General features: G+C 40.8%; 1 protein-coding gene across 3 annotated transcripts in view; it reads right to left on the bottom strand.

The window, feature by feature from the left end:
* Positions 1 to 255: 255 nt before the first annotated feature.
* SPTLC2 (serine palmitoyltransferase long chain base subunit 2) overlaps positions 256 to 21,108 on the bottom strand; it is a 68,281-nt gene continuing 47,428 nt past the window's right edge. For all 3 annotated transcript variants that reach the window (XM_083502353.1, XM_083502352.1, XM_083502354.1), the window contains exons 10-12: positions 10,925 to 11,060; positions 10,117 to 10,246; positions 256 to 6,256 (exon numbers count right to left, since the gene is read on the bottom strand). In XM_083502353.1, coding sequence (XP_083358479.1) covers positions 6,137 to 6,256; positions 10,117 to 10,246; positions 10,925 to 11,060 — 386 coding nt within the window. In that variant the 3' untranslated portion in view covers positions 256 to 6,136. The remainder of the gene's footprint in view (positions 6,257 to 10,116; positions 10,247 to 10,924; positions 11,061 to 21,108) is intronic.

Genomic DNA, 21,108 nt, shown 5'->3' with positions numbered 1-21,108 from the left:
CAAGCAATTCATCCTTCATTGTGACAGCATGTAGACTTGGAAACTCCCTGTCCACTGATATTAGACAGGCCTACCATCACCGTATTGTTTTTGATGCCTGCTAAAAATTGTTTTCGTGCTGACCTGTTTATAATGTTGGCTTTCATTGTTGCTTTTTAAAGATTCAAAATTGTTCTATTATGCAAACCATTTAGAGGTTGCTGTCAGCTAACCTGTATTTAAATAAACTTCGTTAAATAAAATGCTCACACAGAATATTGGTGAATTCTTTATTAAGCAGAACATAGCTAGATTTTGTCAAACAGTTTCTCTCCGCTTAACATGCATTGTTACTTAAAAGCCAATGTAGGATCTGCTTCTCTTCTTCCTCCCTACCCACATGGTACCCAACTTCGTGTTAATTGTTCAAGGTGTAAAAAAAGTCATGTCTGGAAGGGAAGTATTTTGGGGGGAGGTAATTAAAAATGTCATTTAAAATTTAATATCTACAAAAAAATCTAGGCTATATGTACATTATTACCAACAGAGAGGCATAGGAGCACAGTGCAATTTAAGACTTAGAACTTGTGGCTTCGAGGGCAAGTCTAGGGCTATAAAAATATGGGCCACCATTAGCTTAGAGACCAATAAATTAGCCTTGAGCTTCAGGCTCCATATGGTAGGTCCTGCCTCCACTTTCCTCCTAAATCTGACCACCTCTATAGTTGCACATAAATGCAGGAGATACTTTTAGGGCAGGGGTTGCTGAAATACTGGCCAAGGTCGGCACATTTGGCAAATGGACAACACAGGGAAGGTTTGCATATTTCAGTGCACTTTTGTTTGTGGAAAGTGTTTTGGTAGTCATGTCACTTCTTGGCACATCCCAGCTGCTCCAGAAACACACTTGCCATAGATAAATAAGTTAAGTTTTCCATTAGATCATTAGCTTTACAGCAGCCCCGTAAAAAAAGATCCATTTGATCAAGTCAAGCGCAACACAGAGGGGCAAGAGCAGCTCTTAAACCCGGCATGGGCCCTTTCAACCTTTTTCACAAACAAACAGAGCTCAAAGCAGCAAATCTAAAAATCACACCATCAAACGGAGAGTAAGACCACAAGAATGCTTCATATTATAAACCTCCCAGGATGTATGTTAACAAGCAAATTTCCCACATTCGTTCTGATATGATGAAGCCAGCCCAATGTAAATCACATTAAGATTTAAATGATGGAACATTCGTTTCAACCTCAATGAGGTGACCGTTGGTATTTACTGCTTTAGGGAGAAAGTATAAGTCCCTTGATGAAATATACCAACTATCACCATGAAGGTGCATTATTTTAACATTTTCTGTGGAAAATGTCAAGTAGATAAGTGTGTGCATGGTAAAACATTGTGTGTGAACCTACAACTCTGGGAAACTGGGATAAGAATTAGCTGTCATCCTGCACCACTTTTAGCTTGATAGACTGACCTATCTACATGTGAACAGACCCTGTATCATCTTAAATTACTAAAAGGAAGAGAATATCTGAAAACAATTTCTGTTCTTTGGATACGTTTCAGTTGTGCCAAGCACAAAAACATTTTAAAGTTGGGGTTTTTTTAATTAAAAAAAGAATAGCATTAAGCCTAATTAATATTCCTCCCATTGCCCCCCAATGCAAACACAGGAAATGTGCATCGCTACTGCAGACACTGCAGAGATTTCCACTTTCCTTTTCAGACATTAAAGTACAAAATGCACAACACAACAAATCTCAAGCGTGCAAGTGCATCTTTCAGCATAAGCATCCTTTAAAATATCCATCAGCAGGAACCTGAGCATTTCCCAATTATGTGCATTTGGAAAAGACAAGCACTGGAAAGACAATGTCTGTTTTCTCTGCAACACGCTGTGTCACATTGACTCTAGAAATTAGACCAGAGTACAAAGAATGTGGGGAGTGGGGGGTGGAATAACCTCTCAGGAAGTACATAAGCTACACGACTCAAACCCTCATTTTCAGCAAAAATAAGAAATAAAAACAATTAGTTTTGGATGGTCCCATATATTTCAAACTCTGGTCCCAAGGCAGCCAGACTCACAGCAGTAGGTAGCCTTCAAAGGCTCACCCCTGTTTTAAAAGTGAGGGCAGGGGTGGATAATCACCCCGGAGGGGCAGCTGAGGAAAACCACAAGTTGCCAGGCGGATACACAGCCCTGTATGTTGCAATGTGGTATTTGGGGCACGAAGGAAAACAACTGCTAAATACACCAACTATATATCTCTGCAGGCCAATGTGGATTTGACCCCTGCAATGTTTGTTCCTTTCCCCTTGCTCTCTATGCTTGCCCTTGTGGGGAGAAACACCTTACCTCCAACAAATTAAGGTTCAGAGACCAAACATACCCCGCCCCCTCACCACCACCAAAAGTGATCTTTCTTGGGTATTCCTGGTCTTTCCGTTTGTACGTGAAATTCAACACGCAAGAGCATGTCAGCTGCTACTGATAATGTGGGTTTCAGAGAAGCGTAAGGTTCAAGCTCGCTTGCTCCAACACAAGCAATCTGTTATTTGGTATAGTGAGGGCTGTGATGTTTCACTGTCCCCTCCTGGATAAGCTATCTAGATTATGAAGCCAAGCAAGTCTTTTTGGCAAGAAATCAGTTCTTTCAGAAGAAGACCACCCAACGTCCTACAAAAAATACAATTTTACCTGCTTTTCCCAAAGATTGATCATACAGGCAACAAACTGCCCTTTCAAAACCTAGGGAAGTTGTCGTTCATGCCCATCAGCAATATCATACCACATTGTAGGTTGAGTGTGGGAACTGTATGAATCCCCAAACCAATACTATAATCTTTCCTGGAATGAGAAGACTTGGAAAATATTGGTGTGTGGTGGGAGACAGCATTAGAATACAAGAGACATACTGACACTGTGTCAAATAAATCTTATGTTAAATATCGGGTACTGGATATTCTGATATATTGGCCCCACCTGATACTGGCATCCAACTCTACCAAAGGATACAAAGCAAAAGAAAAACAGCAGATGAGGCATTTGTCTCCTGCATTTTCCTTCTTCTCTACCCATCACCCAAAGCACACACAAAAACCTTTCCTGGGGAGTATCACATTGTCCTCCTGTACAGTTTAAGGATTCAGTTCAGCTTTCAGACATACCACCTGACCTCATTCATCCAGCTAAGTCGTCCAGTTCCCCTTGAAGATGTTACTGAAGTACTTCTGCTAATGCAATTGTGGAAAATGTTAACAAAAACATGCTTAAAAATGGCCTGCCTTTATTTCATACACCCGCTTTCCCCTCAAAGTAGCTTTGTATCATCCTAAGACTGTGTGTACACACACACATGCACATGGCAGCATTCGTATTTATGAAGACAGAATAGTTGATTTTTTTTTAAATGAAAGCTTTTCAGCTGTTGAACTAGCAGTCTTGCCAAATTGCATCCCCTGACGTTGGGATGAAGTCAGTTGAGTGCAAGGGCAGGCAGTTCCTTAGCTGAATCCCAAGGAATGGATTTTTAAACTATTGAATCCTTATATTTGGTCCTGTCTAGGGAAGGGAAATCCAGGTCATTGTTGGAACTCCCAACTCTCATCTATCAGGATGGTCAATGGTCAGATATAATGGATGCGTTGGCCATACAACATCTAGAGGGCCACAGGTCCCACAGCAGTCCTGGTGTAAACTAGGTTAGGGCAACACCACTTTTATGAATGTTGGAACAAACACCAAAATATCTTATCGCTGCACTTGACATGTTTGCTGTGGAAGGCACTGCCTGCAACACCAATGCTTCCTGAAACAGCTATGCATGGTGCCGCCCTTAAGCAGTTTGATACAGAAACATAGGGTTGTCATTCCCAGTACTCTCAGTAATCCTGGGCAGAAGGTCTTAGGAATTATTAGGATATATAATATTATTATATCGTGATCTGGCATTGACACAGATGGAGGATGGTGGCAGGTCCCCAAAAGAAGCATAGTTGAGATCTAGTGGAAATGAAGACCACTATTTCCAGCAAAGCCAGTTTATAGTGAACACATTTCAAGTTATTTGTGGGATACCAAGAATTTAGGTGAAATAGAAACTTTTAGATGCTATTTTGACTCTTTCCCACTTCCTGTGCATTTGGCTCTTGGTGCTAAGGCCACATGGCTCAATATATACAGCATAAAATTATTATTATTTTACTGTTAAGTTTCAAAATATCTAACATGTTCAACACATGATCAAAAACTCCGTGCCAGCATATGACTTGGAAACACAATTGCAAAATCTTAGTTCTGCCTTTGTTTCAGGCCTTGGCAAGTGGCACTGCACAATATTAGCAACTACAATCTGTTCTTTGGTCAAGTATTATTATTCCTTAATTCTGAATCAGACTTTGGAAATCCTTGCCCTGACCTAGCTGAAGTATTTGCCATATTGAGAGGCTAAGCAGAGGCTCTTTAAGCAAGCTGGCAGATCTTCAGCTGCTCAGAATTTTCTACTGTTACGCATAATCCTTTGCAATAATTTACTGGAAATGTACAAGTGGGGAGGTTTCCTCCGTGCAAAAAGTTAAAAAAATTACGTAGTTAAAGAGTATGAAGGTGAACCATGGATACTCTGACTTCATAATGCATATGTGTGAAAACAGCACACTGCACTTCTGCCAATGAACAGCCTATATATGATTTCTAGTAAATTAAATAATAGCCATTGTAACTGAATTCACTGGAAGACATAGTCAATGGCAACTCTTTTCTTAGTTTAGTATGCTTCTGAGAATCAAATTCTCCAACACGATTTTTCTAAAAAGTGAACAAGGCATATTTCTTTTTTGCTTCCAAGGCTATTCTTAAATATTTTGAGGCAAATATCCAAAGATCAAAGTATTTTCATATTGTGCTAATAAAATGGCTGCTTCCACTCGAACAAAGAAACTCACCAGACTAATAGTCTCATTCCCACCCCTCACCTTTGTGTATTTGGGAATTGCTCTTGTTACACAGGTTGCTACAAAAGCAACTTCAAAAAAATACATACATGTTGTAATGGGATTTTGCCTTCTGCTGCCTACCTTCTGTGGCCACAGCAAACACCTAATTGGTATCAATATAGCAAGAGCAATTCAAGTATCACAAAAGGCCCTCTGAGGAGGCAGACCATCAGCATTTAGGTTCTGAAGAGCTGCATCATTAGCTCTGCCAAAAAGTAGAGCAGGAATATGTGAAAGGAGGAAAAGGAAGGTGGTTTGGAATGCTACTCCCTCCCAATCTGGTTCTTCATCTGACCACACACACACACACACACACACACACACACACCCCAGAGCTAAAGACAAACACTCATTAATCCAACAAGCAACACTAGAACTCATCCTGGAAACTGGAATTGTGGGGACACCTTGGAGCTGAAGGAATTCTATACAGGGAAAGGGAAATGTCCACAAAGTTCTACCCTGCTCTGAAATGTTATTTGCTACTTACTCTAACGAAGGAACACTTGGAACCCAGTCTGAAATATCAAGATGGATAAAGGCCCTAGGAGGATTCCTGCTTTGTCCCTTAAAGAACTGACTAACAGTCCTTAAGAGGCAAGTCAACCACCATTGTAATAACAAAGACAAAAAAAAAAAAAAAGCACTACGTAAAGGGACAAGGAAAAGACTTTGGTTGATTATTTCATGTTAAATATATTCAAATTAGCTAGCTGTCAATGATTTCATCAGAAGCCTTAGCTGAATAAACTGGCTGGTCTTGCACTCTCTCAAGGAGGTTAGACTGTAGTCATGAAAAAGGAAACGTTGTGACAGAAGCATTGCAGCATCCTTAGCAATGCCCACCTTGCAGCACTGCCAACAGTGGCCGCCGTGATCTCATCGTGACAAACAAATAGGGAATCAGCATTTTAAAAATGTAAGCCAAACTCCTCCCTAGGGCAAGACCTTAAAGCAATAGGAAGAAAAGCCAGGTTTTGTTTTGCTTTTCACAACACACCAGTTCTAGCTGTTGTTGCCACTTCAGTTTTGTGAGTAAGAAGTCATTCTGTTTATGCTAAGCAGTCCGTCAGTGTTTGGTTCAAGAACCTTGGTCTTTGAGCCACACAGAGTTCTGAGGAGTGTGCCTTGTCTATCAAAAGACAGGGAGAGAACTCAGTCTTCAGTCTCTTCGTATGTGGTCTCGTCAAAAGGACGGTCAAGGAGAGGTACCAGTCGATGCCGGGAGTATTTCAACTGCAAGAGGTCTCCAACTTCATTTATTTCCTTTAAAGCCTGGAAAAAGAAGAATATCAGGTGCTTTTTTTCTTTTTTAAGGATTGCTGCATGAAGAAAAAAGGTGGGGAAACACAATGGCGAGGATCTAAAGAGATGTTTGCGCTCATGCAAGGGGATTGTATTAGCACAAGTGATTTCATTTACCTTTCTGCTTTAATCCATGGCTACGGAATCTGTAGCCCCCCCCCCCCCAATCAGATCCTAGATTTAAATTCCTATCAGCTCCAGCTAGCATGGCTAAGAGTCAGGGACCATAAGAGTGCAGTATTCCAGAAACATATAGAGGGCGACAGGTTCCCCATGCTTGCTTTAGACAGCCAATCTCATGCTCTAAACTGCTTTTGAAACTCGCTTAGTTTCAAAAGGAGATCTGCATGCAGCCCAGGGGAGGGTTTCAGGCTGAGAAAACTCAAAACTGGGCTGCTGGCTTAAGTTTTCTTCTTGTTTTTTGGGGTTTTTTTTACATTTATCTCCAATATTCTGTTTCCTCTCCCTGGAGATAGTGAGCTTCTAGGCCAGGCTTTTTTCTTTCTGTATGGCAATAAGCACATAGCTGATGGAATAATGAAGTACTACTTCTACCATTATTGAACATAACTGCAGTTCACTCCCAAGCTGTGCCTCATTTCTTTATTAAATTAAATCCTGCCTGGGTGTGGAGGCTGCCTTTAGCAGCGGCGGCAGCCATGGTGGTGGTGGGAGACAAATAAAGATTTTTTGGGGGGGAATTAAAAATAAATTATATCCTGCCCTTCGAAGCCCAGGGCAGCATAAACAAGTGATAAAACAATAAAAGCATCTTTCAAAATAATAATTTACACAAAACATAATGGCAAAGGCCAATGAAGTCATTGCATTTGTAGAACAACTCACACTCATATAGCAGAACCTCCCTGCTCTCTCCTCACTCTGCACCTTCCCAAAGTCTACTCTGGCAGGTCATCTAACCCTCCTGAACAGATCTGGAGAGGCACCAGAGAGCACAAGTTCCATCATTCCTATTGATATGAAGAAAGCTAACCAGGGCTAGATTTGTATGTGTAAGGAATGTGAGCGGAGTTCAATTCTGGTACCAAGGACAATTTCCTGGGTTCAGAATGTGCCTAGAGGCACCCTTGTTCTTTAATTCTAGCAATATTATGCCTTTTGCACCTGGCTCTGGCTGGTAGACTTGGGGGTTCTGGTAAAAAAACACAGAGTGGCTCTAACAAGCCTGAAGCTTGCCCAACCTGGTTTATACCTACCACTAGTTCCAATGTGGATAGAACTTAAGTTTGCAAAAGCTTCTAACGCTCTACTAAGGAAAAACCAGTAGACACACAAAATTTCCTCCCTAGGTCAGCATACATACGTTTATCTAAAGCACAAATCCTCACCTCATTCTTCTCCAGGAACATCGTGTGGCAAGTGTGAGGAAATAACAACTCTCCTGCCCTACCCACAATTCGGTAGCTCTTATCCCCACACAACCTATGTGGCCCCAATAACTGACAACAGAAAGTGAATAAATGACTGCCATATGCCAAGAAACCTCAAGGTGGTGACACAGTTTGAGAAAGCTCCCCCCCCGCCCCAAACAGAGGCCACATAAGCTCTGAATTCAAGAGGGACGGGGGGGGGGGGAGGGTAGAAATTGCCAAACACTGTCTAATTGTGAGCATATTTTAAGCACAGCTTTAGCAAAAGGCAACATGTGGAAATAATTTGAGGTTGAATTTCTGTTGAAAGAGTCCGTTAACTGTTATTCTTGAACTCAGATTTAGGATTTTATTAATTTAAAACAAAGAGAAGCATGTGACTTGCAAAGACTACAAAGGAAATGGCATGGCTGAACTCTGACTTCAGGAAAGTGTAATATATTTTTCATCGCTGAAAAGAAAGCACCAGCCCACAGGGATGCAAGTTACGAGGGGCTCTGCTCTGATCCAGGGCCAAAGTATTTTCAGGCAAGCAAGTTTTATTTACATTAGAGTTATACATTGTACCAGAGAACCATTGTCCATCATGTGGGTTGATTTAATAAGGAAGCATTACAAATATCAGGTTTTAAATTTTTTTTAAGAGACCTCCACACTCAACACAGAGTAGGTAGGGAGAGAAAAGGAAAAAAATGAGAAAATATGTGCTCTCTTCAGCCAGTAAGAGGAAGGTACATGGACCAGCTCTGTAAGGTCTCTTTTTCGCCTTAGTTAGCTCAGGAAAGCTGCTCCCACTTTCTACCTGTCAGCACTTGTGATCATTTAGAAAAGACAGTTCAGATCAATGTTCCAGCCATGCTCAAAATGTGGAACATTACCTATTCTGAAGGAAGAAAGGCTCATGTTTCCATAAATCAAGCTACTTTGGTATCCTTACCAGGGATTTAAGTAAAGTGATACAGCCTTCTTCTGTGTGGCACTACTCAGTGAGTGCTGTCCTAGTTTCAGGAATCCCATTTCCCACCTCAGTCCCTCAGAACCACAGCCCAACCCATTCAGCAGGGTCTCTCACCCCTTGTGGAATATTTGGAGTGGGGGGTGCTGCCAACGTGACGAGGGGTGGGAAAATCAACTTCTGTCAGTCCTGTTACATATGGTCCTCTGAATTCAGTCCATTTGGAGGACAGGTAGGTTTCTGAACAGGTCCATCACTTCTTAAATAAAAATACTATAACTTTTCAAACCTATGCAAACATACTAACGTATGAAACACAGGCATATTATGTACATATAAGGGTCTTCAGAACTTCTTTGCATGGGCTGTGTTTTTCAATGACCCCAGGTGTAACACTGATGCGTATTCCCTACATGCATTTCTTGTTTGGGACTATATTGCTAAATATCCTACGTAGTTGTTTTAGAGATAAAGCTCACTATTTTCATATACCTGTTTAGACATCAGAATGGCCTACAACAGGCATCCTTTGCCATAAAAGTAGTGGAGCTTATTGATCTCTTACTTATTTGGGTCTGTTATTACTCAACTTTCAGATTTTTGGGCACCTGAATAAATGGAAGTATGTACCCTCCAAAATCCACTTCTCCCATTAAGATTTTCTGTAACAAATTTAATAAATAATAATATAAAAAGTCATTCATTTTTATATTATATTATAAAGTAGTACACATTCAGCTCCACTTGCTTTCATGTTCTTCTCGTTGCTAATTCTTTTAATCCTGCAAATATGCAGCACGATTTTTTATTCCTGCACATTTTTATCCCACGTATACATACAAAGGTTAGGTAAGGCACCATGCATTCAGATCAGTAACTGTAAAGTTAATCTAAATTCAAACTAACAGATGGCAATATTTTTAGAATAGTTTCTGAAGTAAAGGGGGGGCGGGAATTCTCAGCAGTTACTAAAAATTGTAGCAGTCTTTTGGCAATACACTAAAACACAGTGATGCTGTGCATATAGTCTGGTGTGTAAACACAAAGAACAATAAATTTTAAACATATCATTTAATTGTATTTAGCTCAACATGCTTATAAGCAAATTACGCAACCTCTTTCCAAATGCAGTGTCACAAAGTCAGAAATGTTGTCTAGAACATCTTCATACAGCTCTTCTCCTGTCAATCAACTGTTTAATAATACCATGGCTGATTCAGTACAGGGCCTCTAGGACTCTAGAGGGACAGAATTTCCCCCCACTTACGACTTACAAACCAAAGCAGTCTAACTTAGGTTATGCAGTGCCCCATTGCAATCATAAGAGAATGCAGTAACTTTAAAAACACCAGAATTAGGAGAACACTGGTCCAACCTAAGCACATGTCTCGTGATGTGCTGCTCCTGACCAGAAGATCTCTTTCATACTCAACTGCTAAGACTAGTTAAAAGATGACAGAGCAGGGACAATCTTGAATACTTACAATATCAAGTATCTCTTTGGTAAGCACTGCAGACAGACAAAATCTGGCTCTGGATTCAATGATCGGAGTGGCAGGAAAACCCACAACCACAACGGCTATGTGCCTTTTCAACATCTCTCGTCCAAATGCACTGTGAAGGAAGCAAGACAAGATTAATGAAGCAGCAGCAGCAATACAAGGCCTATGCTGCTTGGGGGGGGGGTGCTTTCGTGAAGAATGCCTGGGAGGCCACTGTTCTGACTGCTTGCCTTAGAAACACACAGCGCCTGCATACAAAGGTCTCTTTTGTTCAGTCCGGAGGTGGTCTTTCTAGAAAGGTTTCACTGTATTAAGTTCACACAAAGCTGAAAGATTCTATTTGGCAGGGGCTGGTCTTTTAGCAGGCTACTTCTAAACGGATTTGTAACTTAAACTTGAAAGTATCTTTGATAGAACACAGAAACTCCAGCTTTGGAGCTCACTCACCAAGAATTCCACCACCACCCCTCCCTTGCCAATTGCTATCTGAGCAGGCAGCTTGCACTGTGCAGAAATATCCAGGAATGCTCTGTGATTCCATGCAGTGACAAAAAACAAGGCAAGTAGGATGTGGAACCGGGCAATAATCCAGCTTCCTAAGAGTCTGGGAGTCTAACCTCCTACAGAAGTAGCTTCATATATCCCTGCTCCCATAAGTCAAATGTCAATTCCCTAACCGTTTCTTCTGCTACTGCTGTAGCACCAACTATTTTGAAGAGAGTTGGGCATACATCCAATTGTTACTACTTCTGCTAGAGCTAAACAATCACTATCTCCCTATATAACCTACCCAATTTTTGCTGGCATATACAACATCAAAGGTACAACAGGTGAGTCTTCATTTCCATAGATGATGAAGCCCATTTCCTTAAGTCGTCTTCGGAAATACCTGATGTTGTCAGCCAACTGTTGTATACGCTGCTTTCCTGAAAGGGAAAATCAAACGAATGAGGTTTTTCTAACTGATTCCAAAATCACATTTTGATGCCAACACAGGTGAAAATAGCTTGATAAAGGTGGAAGCACATATTTTTAAAAAAGAATTATGAAATGCTATTATCTCCTGCCTTGGAAAAGGCTTCAATGTGGCCAAGATTATATTGACTGGAGAAACTATCCAGCCTCAGGCATTAGAAGTAGAAGACATGAGTGGGAAGAGTGGAGAAATCCCTCTAATTCTCCTTCAGCGGGGACTGAAGGGGTTCAAATACCAGCTTAGAATGTAGAATCACTATCAGCCTCAGTTTCCCGTCTGCAGAGTGGTTAATGGATGATGCAAGGTCTCAACTTCCAGGATATGGAAGGTTACAAATCAATCCCCATTTGGTTTACAAGATTCAGAAATTAAAATTTGAGATTTTTTTTATCATTAACAGCTCTTGACTATGAGACACCAAGAATATCTGTATCATAATACTAGATGGATTTCCATGCCTATGAAAAAATGACTATGGCTTAAACATGGTTTTTGACATCTTTGGAGGACAAAGACAAAGACTTGTGTTTAACTTCACTTCATTATCCCCAGGACTTGCTGTCCTTTAGGTTCTTGAAGTGCCTGACCCAGATAGAGATAGAAAGATAGATATCTGGACAACCCCTACAGCACCTTCACCACTGATCTGTCAAGACTAATCTTGCAGCTACTTATTCAAATTATAACCAAATTTGTTGTGATGTGAAATCACTAGTATGCAACATTAGCCACATTTTCCCACAGAGAATTTCATTTGCACTTGTTGAATAAACTAACAGATAATTAATGCATGTTTCTTGGATAGGCTGGTATTTTAAATAATTTTGCAGCAACAGAGGATTTTCCTATAGGAAACTGATGGTAAACCTTCATATCCAGTAAATAAGTGGCAGAGAATAAGTGGTGTGTCTGCCATCCTTTTAAGATGGTAGTCCAACCCTCTCTCTAATGGCAGCAAGGACCACCCATAGGGAGGCACCAGGGTTCAACAGCAACAAATACATTTCCTCTGAACTCATCAAAGCCAAGCATAAGTTGAATTCTTATTCCACAAACAAGCAAGGGAAGCCTGCAGCATCAGTGTTTGTTTTATACCCCAGCTAGTCCTTTGATGAGAAACTGATTTCACTGGAGGCCATTAGGGTTTAAAAGCAAAGTAATCACCCACAGAGGATAACAAGATCTTCCTTCCTCTACACTTGCAACACAGCTTTTCAAACAGGCATCTGTTTTGTAACTATGCGACATCCCACCCTCCAATTTCTAAAGCTTGTGATTATACTACTAACGTTGGGTGCATTCTTTTCCCATGCTTATTTCTAATGTCATCTGTGAAAGGAAACGGATATTAAAAGTTTGTGCATCTGCTTATGTTTGTGCACTGCATAATAATTAAACAGACCTTTTTAGGAGGATAAGATTAGTTTCTATGAAGTTTCAAGTGTCTGTTCCTTTACACAACACATTCAATTCACAAGAAGCTTCATTGTTGGTAAAAAGTGAAGTTTTGATGCCAAGGTACAAACATAGGTTAGGTCACTAAAAGTAGATTAAATCTTGTTTTTTATATATAGTTTGTAGCCTGTTTAAGTACACAGCTCTGATTTTGAGAACCCAGCAGAAATACAAAGGTGACTGGAGGAGCTTGAAAACAAATGCTTGCTGTTTGGAGATGCTGAGGGAGTAGAGATTGCAAAAAGGAAGCCACGCATGCACTTATAACAAGATTAACAAGCTCTGAATGAAGCACTTAAAATACTCTTCACTCTCCTTCCATGATGACAGATTGTCCACGACACCATTATGCAGAAGTGGCACTTAGCTCTGAAGCTGCCGCTTTCCTGCCCAAGGCATCCAAAGCTAAGCACTATCCCTATAAAAAATCTCATCAAGCATCTCCCAGGGTTGCTTCTAATTAGTTCACACAACGCTAGGGTTCAGGATGTACACATGCAAGGGTGTGGGAGTCTACCTTAAGCTCATGTATCATCTTCTCTCACAGTATGCAGTGCCTTTAAGGCGAACTGGACCTTACAGGGACAAAACACCTGTGCAGGGGGGTATGCAAGCAAAGAGGCAGACTTGGCTAAATAAGGCTACTCATATAAGCTCCAGTTCACATTAATGGTTCTATGTGAGTTGGGGAAAGTGTACACCGGTATACTCATGCTGCCTCCAGTTTCTCTATGGACCAACAACATGGAATAACTGGAACCAATTTAATATTTTGCTACATAACAAAACAAAACTGTTATTATTCAAGATTAGGTAAAACTATCCTTGGCTATGTACTATAGTGAATGGCAGTGTGTCAGTAGCTAAGATATGATTTTTTTCACAATCATAGCCACATTGTGTAGAGTAAATGCACTCTAAGCTGTGTTTGGTTGGATTTGGACCCAGTCTTTTACAACTTGCACTCAAACCATCCCTCATGGAGTGTCAGCTACAACAACTCTCCAGTAAACCACAAGAAAATAGCAAATTCTATAGTTTCACTGAGTGAGAAGTGGCCATTGCAAGTGTTGGCCATCAACTAGGGAGATTCAAAATGAGATTAAACAAATTTTATATATATATATCAGAAACAATATGCCTACAAATGTCAGTTGCTTCGGATCGTAAGTGGGAGAGTGGTATTGAACACATGCCCTGTTGGTGGGATTCCCAGAGACATCTGCACTTTATGGTGAAAGGTAGGTTAAGAAATCTTATTTAAAAGAATAAGAAGGCCAGTGAGCTTGAACTTCCTACTACTGCTTTAACAACATCTTATTCACTCATAAGAGCCAAAGAAGCTTCTGCTTGTGACAAGTACAATGAAGTTGACTTTCACCACATCTTCAATTTCCAGGCAATTGCAGCATTATATAAAAACACTCTAAAACAGCATCTGGTTGCAAATAGTAGCAAGGGCCATGAAAATAAAGGGGGGGACCCTTCTATTATTCCGTTTCAAATTTAAAAACAACACTGAGACTAAGTACAGCAGACATTTTAGAACTTGCTATTAAATTCAGAGGATTTATATTCACAGCAGTATTATTAAGTATTAATGCAAACATAAATCTGTCAAACATGATAAACTCTAGTCGAAACAAAATAAAAAAATTCCTTCCAGTAGCACCTTAAGAGACCAACTAAGTTTGTTATTGGTATGAGCTTTCGTGTGCATGCACACTTCTTCAGATGTGCATGCACACGAAAGCTCATACCAATAACAAACTTAGTTGGTCTCTAAGGTGCTACTGGAAGGAATTTTTTTATTTTGTTTCGATTACGGCAGACCAACACAGCTACCTACCTGTAATGATAAACCCTAAACAGTTAACAGCAAGTTTCCATTTAAGAAGCATTGCTGTGAATGTTCCAAGTACTATTCTACAAGTATGAAACCACCACTTGCAATATCCCCGGTTTCAAGAACCAGACTAGCTAAGACGTATTTTCTCCATTTTATGGGAGTTTAACCATGTTGCCATTAAGTGGAATACATATCAGTTTTGTGGCTTGAAACCAGCCAAAGGTCTGGCAATCCCATGACATTTCCTGCTCCTGGAAGCTAGACAAATTGCACCAATTCCCTCTCCCACAGTCTCCTGTGCCACCATCCACACTGATGGAAGATATCCCCCCCCCCCAATCCCTTGAGAGAATTTTCAGGGGTTACAGAAAGCAATGAGGAAAAACGACACACAACCCATTTGTGAGCAAGAGGCTCTGAACACAGAATTACACTTATGGGATCTCTAGATTCAACACATTTTTAGTTTGTAGGTATGGTGGCAAATTAAAAAGAATCATTACTTTAATCAATTAAAGACCCAAAATTAGTAAGAAAGGCCATAAGGAGCCAGATTTATGCTACATGATCAAGCAAAACAATTTTTACCTTGCATCAACTGGGCCTACTGCAGAACACATGTTTTCACTAGTCTAGAGACAGCACCTATTATGACAATTATTATACATATACTTTACTAAATCTAGTTAAGTTCCATTGCTAAAACCACTATGAGCTCATCCAGGTTAGGTGAACAATATTCAGTTTTGCCCATTTCCCATACAATTTCAACTTTGTGGATTTTTTAAATTAAAAAACAAACCTCTATGCACTCCACAGGAGCTCACTTGAAAGCTCAATTGTTCCCAAAGAAAATTAAGATGTAGTGGAAACAAGGTTGTTTAATAGCACAGCCTTTTCAACAGTGTGAACTTGAAATCCAGCGTTTAATTTTTATTATGTGTGCTGTCTGTCAGGGCCAGGGGGGCTCATAAAACACTAATTTCCTGCAAATTCAAGCTTCAGGCTTCTACCACATTTGCCATTTTTAAAGTGAGTGTGTGCTGTCTTCAGTTTTACAAGTAGCTGGCCCACAGTTTAATCAGAAATTCACAATGGAATCTGGGACATTATGTAAGTACGGATCAAATAAAAGTTAATATGGATTATTACAAGAGAAGGCACATAAGACTAGGAGAAGAAATAAGAAAAACGTTTATTCGCATTTCCACTGTAATTCTGGCCACATTCAACCTAACAAGGCTTAGGTAACTCTGGCTGCATTTATATGTTTTCCTGGCTTTGATTTGAGAGAAACGGGGGGAAATTATTGTGGAGAAGATGGCCACAATTCTTAAGGCCTGCTCCCTTCTGGCAGCTGAATGACACTACTCTCTCTCTTCAGTTACCAGGAGAAATTGGCACATCTGCTTCTCTTGGGCTTAGTGCTGCACAAAAGACAATGGAATATAGCATGTATGGAGTTACTGACAAATCTAGCTGGAATGCAAGAGAACTGAAAGAACAATAGTGGGCTAGTCCAGGTTTGTACTCAATTTAGAGCTAGGTAGCACTGAGTGGTTATTTATTTGGTACAATTTATACCATAAAAACCTCAAATAATTACCAAGAAAACATAGGTAAAATCAGCAAAACTTTAAAAAACAAGTGTATATTGCCTATATCAATAGGCAGAGCGTTTCAAAGCGCAGATGCTGCCCCACTTAAAGATCCAACTCCTCTCAAATGGACTTGTAAATTATATGACACATGTAGAAGTCAAGTCAAGGCGAACCTTCAAGTAAGCTGGCCCCAAGCTATTAAGGCTTTATAGACCAACAGTAAAACTATGAACGTAAAGTAACAGTAAAACTATGAACGTAAAGTAACAACTCATCAGCCATTGCAAATCTTTGAGCAGAGGTGTATTATGGTGACGGAATCTCATGCCTATTTAAAGCTCATCAGTATTATAGGTGCATGGTACTATCACTTTGTCAAGAACTGTAATTAAAGTATTGTGGCACAAGTTCTTGGATGTGAGAAATGTTCCTGTTTATGGAGAATTCCCGAAAGACATACACATAACTTCATACACAAGTATAAACCAGTTGTGTATACAAAAGATAAACAAGAAATCCTGGTGTAAGTGAATGTACTGCTCATTAGGAGTTTGGTCCATCGGGCATGGGACAAGCTTCAGCTACAACAACTAAAGGGCGGGGCGGGGTTTCTGGCCCCAAGCACTAGATGAATTGGGAAAGGGGCACCAGGAAACCACTTGCCAGTAGTTTTGAATCTCTTGGGGTAAAAGAAATGCCTACTCCAAGAACCAGATACTGCTCCCTGTATGACTAATACATCATGGATTCCTAAGGTTGGCTAAAAGAGCTGAGGAAGTGCATTCTGTATTTGGACTGCATTTACAACCAGATGAATAATGCTTTAGGCATGTTCTGAAAGCCAGAGGAAATGTAAGTTGGGTTTTGTGAACAAAAAAACCCTGCTCCGTATAACTCTAATTCATTTCTATCTTGGGCGTCAGAAGACAAAACTCATTTGATGCTGCTGCAAATAGATGTGAAACTTCACTCTTTTTTCAAAGAACAGAATACCGTACCCTGCCCTCACCTACAGATACACACACAGACCATGTGCCCTCCAGATCTGTACTTGCTAAATGGAGAGGACATATAGCTTTACACTCTAAAACCAGAAATCTGGCAACATCAGTGTGTTGATGGCATCTCCAAATCTTTGGAGACTCATCGGATAGCTTTACATACTTATTCAACAGGGAGACATTGACCCACACTAGAAATTGTGACAGCAGGGGCCCATTCTAAACCAAGGTTAGACACTTTTCAGTTTAGTTTGGCACCAAGTACTTACACAACTCCAATACTTCAAGTGTTCACACCTCTAGAAGGGAGGAAGATTGGGAAAAACCAAAAGTACATGATCTCGCTCATTTGACCTCCTTGGCCCAATCAGTGTGACCTTATTGCCCTCGCCTACATGGCCTCCTTGGCTACAGGCCACCCCATCAGGTGCAAGGGTTACCAAATGCCACTGGAATACAGCATACATGAGGACACTGGGGTGAGGTATGTGTACCTCACCTCCTCCTTACTTTTAGCCCACACATTCAGGCAACAGATAGGTAGCCGTGTTGGTCTGCCATAGTCAAAATAAAAAAATTCCTTCCAGTAGCACCTTAAAGACCAACTAAGTTAGTTCTTGGTATGAACTTTCGTGTGCATGCACACTTCTTCAGATACACACATTCAGGCAAGTAACCCAACAGGGATTAGGAGAGCTCTTTACAAGTTCTCTTCTGCTGATCACAGAGCTCCACATGATGGATTACTTAACTGTGATTCTCAAAGCAGTCCTGCAGAAGCACGACTGTCCAAAACTCCTCAAACCTGACCACTAGGGATGCATGTAGGACAGGCAGGCGGGATTAATATGACAAAATGGACAAAAAATATTTCAACTAGATGCACAGAAACTGATTTAAGATAGGTCTCTATTTCTGTAGAAACAAGGTGGCTAAGTATATGTCCTGAACCTCTGGCATAGAATTAGAAAAAGCTTTGGAACCCGTGCTCTAGCCTGAAGGAATGTATCTTGGCAATTTTGCCAGCATTTTCTTTCCAGCCAACAGCGTTGTTTCCCCTTGGTGAAATCCAAGAAACTGCAAAGGTAGCTGAAAATAGAGGCAAGTTAAGTACCAAAACGTTATAGTTCCTGTGGTTCACTGATGCTTTATGCTGGTTACAATTTACATGCTTTCCATACAACTGGCTCTGAAATCAGCAGGCACAATGCACAGTATCAGTAACATTGCATTTCATAATTGAGATTATGGTATTATGACACGGTTAGCGCGGCTCTCCACATGTTGAAAGCACTGCATTTTCAAAGTCAGTTCTAAAAGCTAGCTTCCATTTCTTTTTTGACTAACCTGTGAAAATGTACTATTTATTATTAGATGGTACAATGCATGATCAATAAGCTAGATTCCTCATACCTTTAATTCAGAGCGATGCAAACCCCTGATCTGTCATGCTGGAGAGGGGCCTGGATGGGACAGACATGTTCCAGCCCTGTCTGGGTTCACTGGTGAGAGCACTCTACCAACAAGAGAGCCCCAATATGCCCCCACCCAGTCAACCAACTCTTTCTCTTGGTCTCAATTATGCAGAGTTGGGAAAACTGTAACCCTCCAGCTCCCATCAACCCCGATTCAACACAGCCCAAATGGTCAGGGATTATGAAAGTCCCTATCCCTGATCTAAAGCAAAGCTAGAAACTCATTAGCACACTGTGTACTTTCATACCCTTTAATCCTGCCAGTTGAAAAACTAGAAGTACTTAATCAGTTGCGTACATTTGCTATCTTATCTTTATTCTTACAGAAAGTCCTCCCTAAGCAACTAAATTACTACCTCAATGACAGCATACAGCCAAGGAGTATGTTTCTCTGACAATACCCTCTAATTAAAGACTGACAAAAGAAACTAACTAATGGGTTGGATGAGTCCAGTTATTTGTCAGAAATGGTGCTGGGCATGCATGCTAAACTGTTGAGGTGCTACCCAATGAATCTAACAGTCTGATAAAACTCAGAACTGTCCACCATGCATTTTCATGGCCAGAGGGAATCAAACTACCACCTCCTCATTACAACCAAAATGCTCTTCTGAATTTCAGCACAGCTTCCAAATTTATTTTAACCTCTGGCCAATCTCCCTATACATGCCAAAATCCACAGCCACAAAAACAAGCAAGGCACTGATCAAAATAGTTTCTCTACACAACGTTTTTGAAACCTATAATGAAGTATACAACTTGAATCACAAGTTCAAGTCCAGGACCAGATAGCATTTACTTGCAAGAAGATATGTTTTAGTACTAAACCCCCTGCAACATCCCACCTCATGAGAACTCTTCATTTGGAACTGCCGACTGTGCTTACAAGAGACCAATCTTACTCTGTCCATGTAGAAATTATATCCTTAAAGGAAACACACAATCATTCCACTTCAGTCTGGAAAGAGATCATCAATCATCTGTATTTGGACAATGCCAACAAGCTCCCCAGGCAAATGGTGCCTCTGGGGCTGGCCAGGGGGTGCTGGTTGCCAGGAACTGAATTGGCCTCTGAGTAAGCAAGCAAGCGGGCAAGGAAATCCAGTCAGCCAGTCCAACAGCCCTTGCTGTTGGGAATGGACAGATAAGTCCCAGGCCCCTGTGGGGCAGTGTGAGGAGGCACCTTTCTATGGGGCAGGAGGGAGCTCAGAGACCAGGGACGACTCTCAAGGAGAGGAGATTGAGGGAACACTCCACAAGGGAGGGTGTTTGAAAAAGGGTGAGAGGCTGCCAGCTCTGCAGGCAAGGGGTGACATAACTGGGCTCCTGAGCCCCACTGGGGTGCCACAGAATGTAGTTGGCCAAGGGAGCCGTGGAATCAAAAAGGTTGAAAACGTCTGCCTTATGTATACCACAGTGAGAAAGTAGATAGCACTAAGTGGGATTTAAAGCGTAGGGGGTTTAATAAAGTGGCATTTTTGCTGCACACTCTTCTTAATCAGATATTTTTTGCATGAACACTAATGTTCTGGACCTCCTCCAACCCATGGGCCACTTTGAGAGGTTCAGCCACCTGATATTTTTATGACACCAGGTGACAACTTCAAAGGGTCTCACTGTCAGCACCACAACAAAACTTGCTTTGTCCATTTGCTGTGCCTGCAAGCAGACTTTTTTCCTCTGCAGACCAGCAAAGGTGTCTGCAAAGCATGGGTATAGCCAAGGGGGAACAGCTGTCCCCCCCTAAATCAAGTAAATAAATAAAAATACTTAACTCACCAAATGCATCACAGATAGCTTGGTTCTGCCCCCCCCCAATAAATCCTGGATACACCCATACTACAAAGTTTGTCAGCACTATCAGCCCATCCTGCTTGCTAAGAAATAACTAGAAATGTGCTTTAAGCTCCCAATTGTCCCTTTGCATCTGTGTTTTAACTTGTTCCACACCTAACATGAAATAGTCAGGAGTGGCCCATCCACAGATCTCCATTCTGCTCTAGGTTTTATCATTTACAAAGGTTTACTAGACCTGGCATGTGTTGCCAAACTTAGAAAGATTCAGCACCATGTATTAGCCACAATGTACAAAACACAGCTAAAGATGTGCACAACAGCTTTAAGCAGAAGTTTTAATAGAAATTAAATTGTTTCGCTGGTGTATAAAAATGATTCCACCCCCCTTTCCTTCATATTTCAGTTGCAGATTCAAAGCAGTGTGTGACCTCTCATGTACAATAGCCAGGCTATTTGTAATTTAATATGAGGACATCTCAGCTGTCATAACACCATGATGATTGCTAAGCAAATCTGGCATTTGAGACGTGCCATGCGTTTATTCCTATAGACTGTGGACCAGTGCTTTCCGCTTTTATGCTAGAGTACAGCAGTTGATGCTCTGCTTATAACATAATCCCCCCCACCCCCCACACTTGCTTTAAGCTGCATGACAGATTCTTGGCAGTAGAAATACAACAGCTTTTTAAAATTTTATCAGCTCATCTTCTCCTCTGAGCAGCCGTTTCCCCTAAAGTTTACATTGAAATGATCTGGGTACCCTATTTTAAAGGGAAGTATCCATGTTAGCCAACATGTATGAGTTAATAGTAAATACTAG

Source organism: Podarcis liolepis (genome assembly GCF_965112155.1).
Source record: "Podarcis liolepis genome assembly, chromosome: 1".
Classification (NCBI taxonomy): domain Eukaryota; kingdom Metazoa; phylum Chordata; class Lepidosauria; order Squamata; family Lacertidae; genus Podarcis; species Podarcis liolepis.
The sequence above is the reverse complement of the archived record's forward strand: the minus strand, read 5'-3'. Positions and strand labels throughout refer to the sequence as shown.